This window comes from Micromesistius poutassou (assembly GCF_964030765.1).
Source record: "Micromesistius poutassou genome assembly, chromosome: 2".
NCBI classification, from domain to species: domain Eukaryota; kingdom Metazoa; phylum Chordata; class Actinopteri; order Gadiformes; family Gadidae; genus Micromesistius; species Micromesistius poutassou.
Genome location: NC_140272.1, coordinates 12,711,707 through 12,726,235, shown reverse-complemented (window position 1 = coordinate 12,726,235; position 14,529 = coordinate 12,711,707). Strand labels below are relative to the sequence as shown.

General features: G+C 41.2%; 3 protein-coding genes across 3 annotated transcripts; all 3 read left to right on the top strand.

Moving 5' to 3' along the window:
• Positions 1-1,335: 1,335 nt before the first annotated feature.
• Positions 1,336-2,053, top strand: gnrh2 (gonadotropin-releasing hormone 2; the record flags this gene model as incomplete). Its single annotated transcript, XM_084463816.1, has 3 exons — positions 1,336-1,473; positions 1,790-1,873; positions 2,015-2,053. 3 exons carry the CDS (start codon positions 1,336-1,338, stop codon positions 2,051-2,053), a joined length of 261 nt encoding a protein of 86 aa, XP_084319942.1.
• A 565-nt stretch (positions 2,054-2,618) lies between these two features.
• On the top strand, positions 2,619-8,484 carry zmat1 (zinc finger matrin-type 1; the record flags this gene model as incomplete). Its single annotated transcript, XM_084464457.1, has 7 exons — positions 2,619-2,751; positions 4,219-4,319; positions 4,410-4,496; positions 4,774-4,912; positions 5,223-5,465; positions 5,596-5,686; positions 5,844-8,484. 7 exons carry the CDS (start codon positions 2,619-2,621, stop codon positions 6,787-6,789), a joined length of 1,740 nt encoding a protein of 579 aa, XP_084320583.1. The 3' UTR covers positions 6,790-8,484.
• Positions 8,485-9,778: 1,294 nt separating this feature from the next.
• On the top strand, positions 9,779-13,994 carry cd8b (cd8 beta). The gene is made up of 6 exons (XM_084463942.1): positions 9,779-9,994; positions 11,670-12,008; positions 12,755-12,823; positions 13,127-13,219; positions 13,443-13,476; positions 13,629-13,994. Exons 1-6 carry the CDS (start codon positions 9,904-9,906, stop codon positions 13,651-13,653), a joined length of 651 nt encoding a protein of 216 aa, XP_084320068.1. The 5' UTR covers positions 9,779-9,903; the 3' UTR covers positions 13,654-13,994.
• The last annotated feature ends 535 nt before the right edge of the window (positions 13,995-14,529 follow it).

The following is a 14,529-nucleotide window of genomic DNA, read 5'->3' as shown; positions in this document are numbered from 1 at the left end:
GTTTCACGTCATCCACATCCAGTGTTCATTATGGCTAAAGTGAGACAAATGGGTTTCAAATAATTGCCCATTAGTCTTGTGTGCAAGCATTCCTCCTGAGTATCAATCAGTGTTCAATCAATCCGCCAATAACCCCTGATTATTAAATAGTGATGCCTTCTTTTCCTTGTAAATTCTAAACAATTTCTCATTGGATGGCCCAGTATTACTGACCCTTGGGTGTTTGTTTAACATGCTATTCACTGTTTTCCTCATCCAGCGTTAGATGACATCCTCATGTGAGTTGGCAGGACCATGATATCAACCGTACAAAGCCATATGAGCCGCTTTCTGTATAGGTGTCCATCTAAAACCTGTTACTTCCTGTATAAGTGTTTGGATTACAGCCTAAACCTTGATGAGGCCCTGGTGGTCGTGATGCTTCAGATGGGATGGTAGATGTTGAACGGCCTTCCCAAGAGGCCAGCATATGCTCCTTGTCTTAGGAGATTATGTGATCAGTCAAATGCATTTTGTGAGGCTAATGGTGAAACCTGGGTGTTTAAGGGAGGAGTATGTGGGGTGGGCCACCCTCCTGAGTAATGTTTGCCCCTGATAATTGGAACAGCACCAGTGGTCCGCATCCCTCGTCTCCTTTGACCCCTGGTGGCGTCAAAGGCTCTCCAAGGAGCAGAGGGGTCAACATGGTGGGCGGAGGTAGAGGGACCACAGGGAAGAGTGACGTGGGATCTGGAAACCCCTCTCTGCAGGTACTTATACCAAGGAGGACCATACGCACTGGACCACCGCCTATACTTGTTCTGACTGCTAACTGGGTGGATACCTGTTCCTGTGACAAAGGAAGTATAAGGTAAGTTTGAATGTTTCTTTATGCCACACTGTTTAACTGTATCTAGGCATCATGTTTGTACCTGAATTGATCATTCTGTTTTAACTTTTCATAAAAAAAATTGTACTTTTAATTTGAATGTATCTATTTCCTTTCTATAATGCGGTTTAATGTGTATTTTGCATCGATCACTGTTCCCAGCAAGAAGCAGATCATGTTCTCGAATATGAAATAATTCTGAACTGAAAAAACAGAGCCTTTCCTTCTTGAGACATTATTTACTCAGTGTTAAAATAAAAGATTAGCTCGTAATAATGGCAATAACATGCAAATTCAATTCAAAGCTATTTTATGAAGTGCTAAGTTAAATATAAAATGAGATTTAAGTGTATCAAATCATACATCACATTTCCCCATAAGCCCTGTAGAACTTACTCATACTTCTATCTCCTTCTTTGTGTTTGTGAATTCCATCGTCTTGTTCTCTCCGTCTCGTGGCCAGGACCATGATGTATGTGTCTCGGCTGGTGCTGCTTCTGGGCCTCCTGCTGTGTCTGGGGGTTCAGCTCTCCAGTGCCCAGCACTGGTCTCATGGCTGGTACCCTGGAGGAAAGAGAGAGCTAGAGGCATTCACCACCTCTGAGGTAGGAATGGATGAGTGAACCAGTCTGCTTTTACTTTATAAGAACTATTTGGTCCTGTATTAGACACCTTTATCCAAAGCGCGTTATAGTTCAGTTTTTACCACCTAAAAAGTAATTTATGCATGTTATTCATGAGCAGGTATGGGTGAGGCAGATGACTGGATGGGTCGGTGTTTAAACTTGGAACCTTTTATCTTTGAGTCATGCACCCTCAACACTTGATTATTATATATCTTGTTTTTTTCTCCCATGTCACCCTTCACAGGTTATTTTGCTAAGTAAATATGTGGCTTCCCTCCTCTCCTCTCCCTTCCAGGTTTCAGATGAGATCAAGCTGTGTGAGGCGGGGGAGTGTAGTTACCTGAGGCCCCAGCACAGGGGCACCTTGAGAAACATATTTGTAAGTAAATGCATACAATATTCAAGTCAAATCATAACTAATCTGAGAATTCAACACAGATGCTTTGTTGTTTTTTGCTGTTTTTTTGTTCATTATTTTATCAATTAAGAGATTTATCAGGCTTAATATATTTGTCCACAGATGGATGTCCTGGCCAGAGAGTTACAGAAGAGAAAGTAGGATGAGAAAGAAGATCAGTTTGCACTGCTTTTCTAAATAGGGGAAATTAGTTACTTGACTAAATGGGCTTCATAAACATTTTCTTTTTCAATTCATTTTCTTGGCTCTCTGTGGTCTATAATACATTGCCAATTAAAGGTTCCAAACATCCTTTCCTTGTATGTGTGCACTTATATCCTATAATAAAGGATATATTTTGTTAATATTTGGTTTTTCTTTCTTTCAAAGTGATTTGTGTTGATAGAGGTGAAAAACAAACGTCTTGCATGTACAATAGTTAAAATAAAAATATAAACATTTATATTTAGCTGTTTGGTTGAATCTTTAGGTGCCATCGTTTCGAAAAATATAAAATAAAAGATTTATATTAAATGTTTCTTTGTTGTTCTTCGTCATGTTATCTTCTTTGCGCTCCGGCTACGGTTAACTGGCGTACCACGCCAATTTACACCGGAAATAGCGTACCAGTAGACCGGATAACGCCACAATGCATGACCCTCTCCTCTGCCTACTGTGTCACATAAAGCAAATTGCGGATGTGCGTATACTCACAATCTAGGGAAAAATGGAGGGGCGCGTCTGTGCTACGCAACTCGCAGAGTCAGATGCTAACACTTTGAGTAGTACCCCTTTCGCGGCCTCTTTAAACGATGGTGACAAATTAATAAACACTAAAATAAAAAGTGCCCAGACTAAAGGTGAGTTTGTTTAGAAAACGAAAATCCAGTCATGGCGTCCTAAGTGGAATGCTAACGTCAGCCTCTTGGCTAACTTGCTAGCAACGTCCTTACGTGGGTTAGCTAGCCTCTTAGCTAACTCGAGTTGTTATTTATTGCATTTCTTGCGTATGAGACTCGCCTGTAGTATAATCTCCCAATAAAACCCAACCAATATAAATTAAGCCCCATTAGAAATTAGAATAGCAACAAAACGACCCGTGTAAGGTTTCTTTCTGGTGGCTATCTAGGTAGTTAACAAGCTAACAAATTACTGCAAACGTAGTTCATTTTCATCCAACACACCAACAATTTCCACTTTAAGCCGGACCACCAACATCAGCATATGGATCGGAAATTTTATAGAAGGACCTTGTAAAGGGTTAAAAGCTGGACGATATATTTCGGTTATATTTGGCTTTAAATGGCAATCAATCGTGTCGGTTTTAGACCCCTCCCCATTACTATTTACGAGTATCAAAGAGCCACGGCGGTGTTGCTTGATTACATTTCTTACGTACATTCATCCGACATGTGAACATTTTCAGTTTTTTTCATTGAGCACTTGGAAAAGCTTGATATTGCGATAAGAAATTAATGGGCTGACTCTTTAATAGAACGGTCAAACTGGGCCTCAACGTATGTAGTCATTGTAGTATAAACAAAAAAATGGTTGGTATAATGCAACTTTTTTGGAAAGGTTCCCCTTATTAACAAGTCAAAAAACAATACAACTTATTTTGCGCTCATGCCAGTAATTTCCTTGCCTAGCGCTGCGTGGTGTCTTCAGAAAATATCCCCTAAAGTATAATCTAAATTGGGTATGAGGTACAATCAACTCCAGTAATGATCCCGAAAGTATCATTAAGAAGTGCGTAATGTATTTATTCATAAAATACAGTATGTTCTGACATGTTTGAAATGTTGAGTTGAGTTTGTATTCATTCAACATTACAGTACAATGTATGTATGTATTGTCATTTACATGAATCATTAAGGTTGAAAAAATTACAAAAAATAGTTAATTATATGATCTGTAGTAAGCTGCAAGTGAACCTGCTTTGTGCAAATAGACTGATGTAGTACATTTTAAGAGTACATGATACCTGCATTATGTCTGTGGCTCCTCAAAGTAGCAAATTAGCTCAAGGTAAGACCACATGTTGGATAATATATTAATGAGCATGTTAATATGGACATGGCATAAGTTATTACCTAGTAGTAGCAATGTGCAAGATGCAAGGACAAGGGAATAAACAAGAAGAAACAATAAACTGGTTATTGTTGGCTATGTAAAATGTAAAACATCAGACAAGACCAGCCGAATAGACGTATCCAGAAAGAGCTGTGGGCTTAATCTGTATTTTAAAATTATTATTATTAACGGTTAAGATGTGTATTTTGGGGGGGTCTATTTATTCTAACCTTTAACCGTTTTTGACCTGGTAGGAGACCCGAGTGACCAGGACTTATTGAAGGGTCTTCTTTCTGATGACTACTGCCATGTGTGTGACACTATGCTCTTCTTTGAGCCTCACAGACATTATGAGGTGGGCATTGCTGCATGGAGTTGAGTGAGAATCCTTTCTTGGTTGATAAATATTCGTTGGTGACATCTCCTGTGTTCTCCTACCCCTAAGGGAGAGAAGCACAACCAGAAAGTGAAGCTGTACCTGGAGAGCAAGAGGGCAGTGGGGACCATGAGCAAAGACTCAGGAGACCTCAAGGTAAATGATGCAACTGAATGAATGATACAATCATTTGGTGGTCCTCAATATGCAATCAACATTTTATCACAAATAACCTGTTATTGGTTCAACAGTTAACCATTGGAGGACACGACGCAAGTCGATTTTATCTTAAGATCTTTTAAGAAAAGAATATTCATAAGCAGCTGTATAAACCATGCTGGCATTCTGGGAATTTGAATTACTGGATTGTTATTTCCTATTCTTCTGTAAAGAAAATGATAAAAGTGAAAATAATTCCATGTCTTTTTCTCAGAAAGATGTGCCAACACACATAGACCTCTTCTGTAAGTTATGCAACATGGTGTTCCGTTCCCCGGTGGTGGCAATGTCCCATTTCAAAGGCAAGGTCCATGCGAAAAACCTGCGTAGGCAACACCTCCAACCATCCAAAGGCAAGTTTTTTAATGTCAAGGCCAAAACTTTTAAACTCATTCCTAAACTAAGTGTTGCCATGTTTGTACTCAGTCCATCTTTAAAGCATAGCTAGTATCACAAATCAGAACTTAAATTCATGTCTAAAGTCTGATGGCAGACAAGCTCCCATCTATGTGATTTCTTTCACTTCATATATGTTTTCAATCTTTCGTGTTGCTAGAGAAGGGGATTTGTAAGTGTGTAATTGGCCAGTGTCTCTAACTAAGTCTCTGTAAGGGTTTCACAAAGGAAGTGCTGTTGACATTCTGTCTTGTTTCAACCTCTCAGAGTTGAATCAGCCGGGCCTATCAACTCATTCTGGCCAGACGCAGGCTTCATACAGTGTGAAGCCCGCAGTCTGCTCCGCAGCAAACCCCGGGCAGGATCTGAAGGACCCCAATTACTGCACACTATGCGCTGCCCCTTTCAACAACCCCAAGATGGCCCTGCAGCATTATAATGGCCGCAAGCACCAAAGGAACAAAGCCAGGGAGAAGTTGATGCAAGGCCTCGGAGAGGATGCCCAGCAAGGTACTGCACAGAGCATGTCATTACATTACGTTTTTGGTCAGAACGTACTACAGTCTTTTACAGTTTGTTAGTGGATCCATCGCCCAAAAGCTCAAGCCTTTTGCATTTTTGTGACTCCTTTTGTCTGCAGCAAGGGGCCTGATCTGTCAGGTGTGCAATGCACGGTTCACCTCCGTGGAGATGTATCAGGCACACATGAAGGGGAACAAGCACCAGGTCAAGTGAGTTCCATTCAATTCCATCAAATCAAAGTCTCATCTACAATCGCTTTTCTAGTAGAAAACTGGACTGGTTTAGAACCAACAAGATTGTGGACTTAAGAATAAGAAAGAATAAGAATGAAATGGCACCATTAACCACTCCCGTTGTGTTGACTAGGGAGAAGAAGGTGATTGACCTGTGCAAGTCTCAACCAAAGGACTACAGCTCCTTTGCGGATGAACTGGCCGACTACATTCAGGTCCAGAAGGCTCGTGGGATCAACACCCCGGCAGCCAGTCACCTGACACCCCAGGGGGGCAAACAGAAGGACGGCAACAGCACTGAAAGGGATCCAAGGGACAGCATACATCACAGAATATATGAACTGAACTGTCCCCCAGTCATTGAACCCCCATCGTCCAAGCCCCTCTCTGGTCCGGGCTACCCAGCTGCTGGCTGGGGTCCTCCTCCATATCAGCCCGGTCCCTCCTTCCCTCACCCAGTGCTCTTCCCAAGCACAGGCGCCCTGTACCCCCCTAACCCTAACCGACCAGGGGCATGGAAGAGGCACAGCGAGCAGTCGAGCTCCTCGTCCTACTCCTCATCGTCCTCCTCGTCTTCCTCCAGCAGTGATAGTGAGGAGGAGAAGAGGAAGGGGAGGAGACACCGGAGCGGGAGGGAGGAGCGGTTACGAGAACGGGACTCTGATGAGGAGGTTTGGAGGGCACAGCGACGGAAGAGGGCGAGGTGCGACCGCTCCCAGGAGAGAAGAGGAGGAGGAGGAGAGGAAGGCGGGATCTCTCACACAGAGAGCAGCAGAAAGGGACATCGAGATCCCATTCGGAGGCGAAGGCCGGAAAGGAGTCACGAGGAGTCTGTGGAGGGTAAAGGAGCAGAAGAGACAGTGGCTGTGAAAGACTTGAAGGCCAGGAATCCGTCAGTAATGCAGAAGGAACTGGCGGTGACGCGCCCGGAGGCCCAGATTACCCCTGAGCAAGCAGAGACACAAATGGTCATGCCACTTAAACCCAAACCCAGGAAGGAGAAGAAGAAACAACGAGAGATGGAGGACAAGCGGACGGAGGAAGAGAAGCTGTGGGATGAGTCTATGGGCCTGTTTTAGACGTCCAGCTCAAACTTTTCATCAAGCCCCCCCCAACATTAACAATCTGACTAATTTCATGAAAAAGTTATTCATTTACTGCCGTGTAAGAAGATCCAGAAAAGATTGTGTTGGCCAAGCATCCTAGTTGGCGGGCTAGTTTATTGTATAATTTGTATTAATTAATGGAAAACCTTTGCAGCACACCTTATCTTGTCACTATAAAGCTATTTTTCTTTATCATATTAGTATAATTATCATTGATTGCACTTATTACTCATATGTTTACATTTTCTAATATATTCTTGGTTGTATATAATTAATATCATGTCAAATAGACGTATTTGCAATTATTCAGGGTCTTTGTGAAATCTACATTGCGGTTCCTTTAGTAGCCTGTAGTTGGCACTGTTCACCCATGATTTATGCAGAGCAGCATAACTATATATAACTGTCAGATTATACTGCTTGAATAAGCATGAAGTTTGGTAACAAAAACACTAAGATAAAAACGACGGTTCTGACTATTTTCGAGGCCTTTCGAGGTTTCACATACATTAAGCTCATGTACGTGTGCAATGTGCACGCTTTGCAGTTCGTTTGGGGTCAGACAGCTGCAAAGGTGACGACGAGGACACGGTAACGCCAACCACTGAAATGAACTCATAACTTTTTGGATAAAGATCAGATGAATACATCGACATTAACTTTTAACAATGATCAACAATGCAATGAGGTTGCCGGAAGGAAAATTATATAAGAAATGTTAACTTGGATAAATTAAACTCACAATATGTGAAATGTGAGCCAATGTTGGTTGTTATACAAATCATGTTGGTGTACTTGAATCACGAGATTTGGAAGATAATATATATACAATTTCTCTAACACTAGCATATCCCTTTCACTAGCCCTAACCCTACTACTATCACAAACTCTTACCCTACTACTAACACTTATTCTACTACAAACTAACCCTCTACTAACACTAACATTACTATAACCCAACTCCTTACTAACCCTTAACACTAACCCTACTACATCACTATCCCATCACAACTTACCCTAACATTTGCGCTAACAATACTACTAACCCTAATCATACTACTATCACTAGCTCTACTACTAACACCACTACTAGCCCTAGCCGTAACACTAACCCTCCTCCAACCTAACACTAACCCTGTTACTAAAACCCTACTGCAACTAACCCCACGACTATCCCTAACCATACTACTAACCCTCTTCTACTACTACTAATAACCCTAACCCTGTTTCTAACACTAACTCTACTACTAGCCATTTCACATTGTAGAACGCTGTAATAAACAACACTGCAAGGCCCACACAGAGATGTGTGAAGAGTGCCTCTGTAGCCGCCCCTCAAAGCTCCTGTTTTCAAAGAATCCTGCGGTTCTCTCCGCCTCACGCTCGCATCCACGACCCCCGCCAGGTTCTACCGGTACCCACATCCTCCGTGTTTAGGACTACCATAGGCTCTGCATATACCAGAACCCTTTTGAAAAACAGCCCACACATAGATCACAGGCTACGGAGTAGATTGTAGATGCACTAGGAATTATACACTATATTGTACAACATATGAATGCATTGCAAAATTACAGCCTGAGCTCTGATATCGTGGAAAGAAATGACTTTAGATAAGGTTGTGTAAAATGTGTTTGCTCTGACTATATGAATGGGTATTTAATCTGGATAACCAAACACATTCATACTTATTTTTGCTCTATGAATGAACAATGCACATTATAGTTTCAAAGTTTTCTTTACAGAATGTTTTTTCTATTTGGTATGATTGCAATTAAAAAAAAAAAAAAATGACTAGATCGCTTGGGCTCCATACATTACATGAGCATAACTTAATATTAGAATAGAGTGTTTTGATCAATTATGTAAATATTTTGATATTTGTGATAGTTTTTGTATTTACTCCCAAGCATCAAAATGTTGTCAATTGAATTTGCTATGATTCCTATCCTCCTTTGTTGAACACTCCGATAATATTTAGGTATTCAACTTAAGAATATTCAACTTAAGAATGTAAGGATGGAACTATAAGATTTAGCCCTTCTAATATATAACCTATTTTGGGCTACAGGCAATAATACAAGGAATAAATCATATTTATAAATAATCAGGATTATTTGTTGCTTAGAATTAGAATGATATATCCTTATCAACAACGGGCAAATATGTTTTCGCTCAAGGCTTAGAATGCTACAAGGAAGGTTTGATTGAGAAATATATTGAAAAACAGTAACATTCATGTGGATTGTGATGTGAATAGCTGGATGGATGATTGCTGGACAGATGTATTGCTTTACTAATCAAACCTACGACCCATTTCCAGTTTACATTTGTAGCAGCACATCAAAGTTGGTAAAGAAGCCAACAAGTAGAAGGCCTACTGCGCTCCAACCCCATGTGATTCCTTTTTTGCGTATACCATGTATACGTGTATACCATGGCAGGGTTTCTCCTACGCTTGCTCAACTAGGTTGTTAGTAGGCCCCTGAACCCCAGGTGTGTCGGATCAGAGCTCTGCCTAACCAATCCCCAGCTCTGTAGTAGGACATGCACTCTAACAGGTCTTCCCTGAGGCCTGGGCCACGCAGCTGCCTGGGCAGGGGTCCACACCACAACCCTGCACCCAGATGCTTGCGTGTGGCAGCTTTTTCTCTTTGTGGCGCGTGAGTTCTTTTGTTTGTTGTTGGGAGAAGAACATGTACCTTTTTTAGTCCTTTTTTAGTCCTAGTCATTTTCATGCACTCCCTATTTGATCGTCTTTGTACCCACATACTGTAGAATATTGTGTAAAGTCATTTTGTTATTTTGGGTGATTTGAAAATGATGCATTGAAGTTGTTCCTCACAGTGAGTATATAAAGAAAAATATAGATCTGATCTGAATACTACGACTGTACTCTTTTCAGTCCTGTTCTGAAAGGCCCTCTATGTGTGAATGTGTGTGTGTGTGTGTGTGTCACAGTTGGGGTGTTACCTTGACGACTAAGAACCCTGTCATCAGAGTTCCTCCCATCCTCTCTGACAGATAGACAGCAGGAAAAGAAACCATCCGACCCCCACTATCACCATCACCAACCCGAAGTCAGACATGCACAGACACAGGTGCTGCTGGCCGCCAGCCAAGATGACCTACTTAGTACTGGTGTGGACAACAGTCACATGTTTATGCTGGACATCAGGTAAGGCAGTTGAAAGTTGTTGTTGTTACGAAGCTTTGCGCAAATGCATCACGGTATTAAGTGTATTCCGGTGCATATGTCGTCTCTGGCCTTATGTGTACAACTTAGTTATTTTGTTGTTTATGACCCAGGTCTAGTCTAGCTTGTGAAGCTTGTCCTAGGTTTCCTGTAAATTATCATCTTTTACACAAATATATTGTTATAGTTATAAATAATGGTTAGATAGTCTAACAATGTCACCGTCATTTTGGAAACTCGTATCTCAAATGCTTTTACGTTGGTTTCATTCAATGAAAAAGAGAGAACTTACCTAAAGTATTTCCATGTGTATTTAATAATATAATTACCATATCGTATCTTGAGATTTTATCTAAGATGTTATAACAATTTTCTGACAGGACAACTACCCAAGTTCTCATCAAGGTCTTGTAATGTGTCATACATTGTTGAGACAATAGATCTAATCTATGAATTGTGCTTAAAACAGAGCTTTATTTGAATTGAGACATTTGGTTAATTTGTACCCTGTGGTATTGAAAATGGTACATATTGAGATTGTTACGTACATTTTGATCAGTGGCCGTAAACAACACCAAATAAAGAATGTTTACTGATATTGAATAATGTATATAATGTAATACACACTAAATTATTTTACAATCTTTAACAAATGAAAACAATCTGAAGCGACACAAGGACCTTAACACAGGGCCAGGTTCCATCAATTATTTTCAAGGACCATTCATATACTTCAACACGTATCTGGCTTAAAGTAAAAGTTCTAAAAATAGAGGAGATAACATCTCCTTTATGTCTTAAAGAAACCTTTAAGACATCTTCAATGTATTTGCAACACTGCATACAAGGTGAGTTGATGTCACAATGCTGCTTTTGCATCATGCCAACCTTTCTATATTTGACTGGAATCCTCTTCATGTGTTTCGCCATGGTTCAGCCTAATTTCCATTCTTGCTAAACATATATTTTGATGATAATGTGCCTCTGTAACCTATTGGTACATAGTATGATTCTTGTGTTTTCTGGTTGTATCTTCTTTATATTGACGATGTTCGGCCATCCCTTGATGGCCGAATGCATTTTTTGCGTCAGTTTCTAAAGGCGATGCCCACTAAGCCTCCGAAAAGTATTTTCTGGCCTTTGGGGGAAACAATCCTCTAATCGCTGAGCTTATGATAAACTTCCATTGAACCTTTATATTTTCAATGCACCATTTCAAAAGTCTGGAGAAACCCATATTGTCTACATCCACCGGTCATCAAAACAGACAAATCATGTTACAGTTATTAGTAGTAACATAATCAACCACACTGAAGTGTTGAAGTTTGTAAAGTCTGCGTTCGCAATCTAAATAGACGAAATTTCGCCTTCAAAATAAATTAAAAAATAAAAGCTGTTGCGTGGACGCTTTTATCGGAAGCATTTTACAGTGCTTTATTTCTCAGCATGGGTGGCCTCAGCGCCGAATTGAACCCCGACCCTCTCAATCCTATGCATGAGCAATTGAGCCTCACAGAACCTCAAGGGATCAAACTAATACAGATTCAAAGATAATCGAGAACAGCACTAGAACAATACATATTTTAGTTCTCAGTCCAATCCCTAGATCGATCTCCTTTTGACATCTATCTCCCCCCCCCCCCCCTCCCTCTCCAAGGTTCTGCTCAGGTCACGGTCCGTTACCCCAAGATCAACAGCAGCGAGTTGCGCTGTCCGTGCCACCTGGACCCCTGCAATCTGTTCCTGTGGTTCCGTAGCCTGGGGGATGGAACCCAGATGCAGTTCCTGGTGAGCGTGAACAACGCAGACCGCCGGGTCTACAACAAATCCTGGTCCGAACAAAACAGAAGCCGCTTCTATGCCAGTATGAGCACCGGCAGGTCGACGCTGCGCATCACTAATGTGACGCTGGAGGACAGCGGCGTCTACTCCTGTGTGTCGAAGGCCAAGGACACAACGGGCATGTGGAGTCCGGGGGTCCGTCTGCTGCCCGGGGGTCAGTAGTAGAAGCGCTGTGCCACTGAAATGATGTATTTACCCAAGTGTCTCCAAAGTTACTCTCCGGTACCCACACCACTGCTCCACCCGTCCTACACCCCTGCTGTGCACGGGGCGGGTGAACGTTAGGACATACGAACCGAGGTCTGACCCGTAGGCAAGGTCAAGCGTCAAGTCATGTTTATTTGTATCGATAGATAGATTAACACTTTATTAATCCCCCGGAAGGGAAATTATTGTATAACTGTACAGAAGCAGTGAAAGAAGAGACACAAGATATAAAACAAGAAAGTACACAGAAAGTAGCGCTAAAGTAATACTAAGGAAAACAAAAATAAATGTTGAAGTAAATGCTAAAGTTAAAGGTATCACACCTTTATCCCCTGCAACTGGTAGTTGTTTTGCGTTAGTTGAGAGTGTTGCGCCAATGTGCCGTTGTGTAAAACTTAACGACCGGCAGTACAAAGGCAATCCTTCTTTTTCGTCTGATTGAACTGTGGTGCTAGATAAGAGGGATCACTTTGTTTCACCTACACACAGCATCCACTTTGAAAACCATTGAACTAAATGTTCTTTTTCAAACTTCAGCCAATCATGCTCTGGCATGGCGAAAGGTTAATTATCAAACAGAAAACAAAACAAAAGAAACGTTCAAGGAAATGCCCAAATGTCTTCCAAGGAAGTGTTCTGTCTGTGTTGCTACTGTGTCGTAATAAGCTGTCTTTGTGGACATTTATCTGACAGTGACCCCTCCAACACCTAAACCCAAGGAGCCGGTCTGCAAGTGCCGGGAGAAGAGCCATAAGCCGCAGCGTAAGTTACCCAGGCTGGCCCCCCAGGCTGGCCCCCCAGGCTGGCCCCCCAGGCTGGCCCCCCAGGCTGGGCCCCCAGGCTGACTCCCCAAGCTGGCCCTACCAGGCTGGCCCCCGAAGCTGGCTCCCTGGAGTGCTTAAAGATGCATCATGTTTTGGAACAATGCAGATATAGAATTGTACCTTTTACATTTCATTTTGAATGCCCATATCATTCAATATCAGAAGTCTATGTTTTCAGTCTCACACGTGTGACAGGCTATGATGCTGTGTTAACCTTGAATGATATATTGTGTTTGTTTAGCAAAGGGCTGTGCCTCCGTTGTCTTGTGGCCACTGGTGGGCATCCTGGCGGGCTTGGCCCTGGCGCTTCTCTCCACACTGTACTACTTCAGCCGTGAGTAGGCCTCCCACTTTAATACAACAACAGTGTGAAGGTACTGTCAGCCTTCTTGATCAGATGCACAAAATACTGTTATTAGAGTGTCATCTAACAATTGGACCTGAGATGCAGTTTGTTTGAAAATGTGTTGAGGAAAATATTGCTGGTGCCGGGTACGATGAGTGGAGCGTGTTTAATACTGACTCTTATTTTTGTTTGTCTCCTACTTTTCTCACAGGGTTACCCAAGAAATGCCGCCACCACTTTGTAGTGTAAGTAGACAGTATTATATGAATTGCTTTAAGGATCGGGTTAGACTTGTCACTTAGACACTTTTGACTTGTGTACATATAATATGTATGTATCAAAGTCTGTCAGTGTCTTCCATGCAATATTAAACTTTTCTTTATTGTTTTCTCTATAGGAAAGGACAGATGAGGCTAAACTAAACCAATCAATCTAAAGCTTACATCAAATCGTGTTGGTTTTTTACCCCATGTATAGAATTCATGCCCCCCCATGTTTTTAAATGATCCTAATACTATGCTATGTGAGTGCGTATTAGACACTTGTACCAACTTTGAAAAGTGCCACTGAGGTAAAACAACTATACCTGCCAAGTTATTTCTCTATGTAAATAGAATGTCTTGTAAGTACAAAGAATGTTCCTCTTTTGTGTTGACACATTTATTAAAATATTTAAAATCACAATTGTAATGTAACTAGCGACTCTTTTTCTATTTTATTCATTGGTCTTGTTTGGGGCTTTTTTGTTCATTTAAAATGTGTGGAAGTGATTTGAATGAAGCTAAATATTTGATAAAGAGAGAGATCATGTTCATCAAGAATTTGATGAAGATAATTCATTGGCACTGCTTGTAAATCATCAATCATCAGTCATTGACAGTCATTTAATGTTAATAAACTACTTATAAACTTGTATTATTGTCCAATAAATCCTATAATGAATTACTTGTGCTGCGTTTTTTTTAACTCAGGGGGATGAAATTAGAAATGAATGCTTTTATTTCAGATAGATTTCAGATAGGATTTTTGCAAAGCACTTTGAACTGCCCTTCCGGATGAATCTATAGAGATGCTTCTGCTCCTACAGAACGAAGAACTGCTAGTTCACTAATGACAAGTAATATATCAAGAGAAGACGAGAATATATCACTCCAGTAAAGGCTGCTCATGTCCTCTGTTGCTTACATTTAGTTACCAACAAAACCTAAAATAGAGCTGGACAAATACGCCTCTAAACTGTGGAATACCATACATACTTCAAGGAATCAGGGAAGCAAGTTAACATCTTTAAGCGCCAC

Bases quoted from the DNA above. Each gene is read 5' to 3' on its own strand.
- cd8b (XM_084463942.1), top strand. From the start codon at position 9,904: ATGCACAGACACAGGTGCTGCTGGCCGCCAGCCAAGATGACCTACTTA. The intron at 12,009-12,754 runs GTCAGTAGTAGA...TTTATCTGACAG, and splicing joins GGTCCGTCTGCTGCCCGGGG to TGACCCCTCCAACACCTAAA. The intron at 13,220-13,442 runs GTGAGTAGGCCT...CTTTTCTCACAG, and splicing joins CACACTGTACTACTTCAGCC to GGTTACCCAAGAAATGCCGC.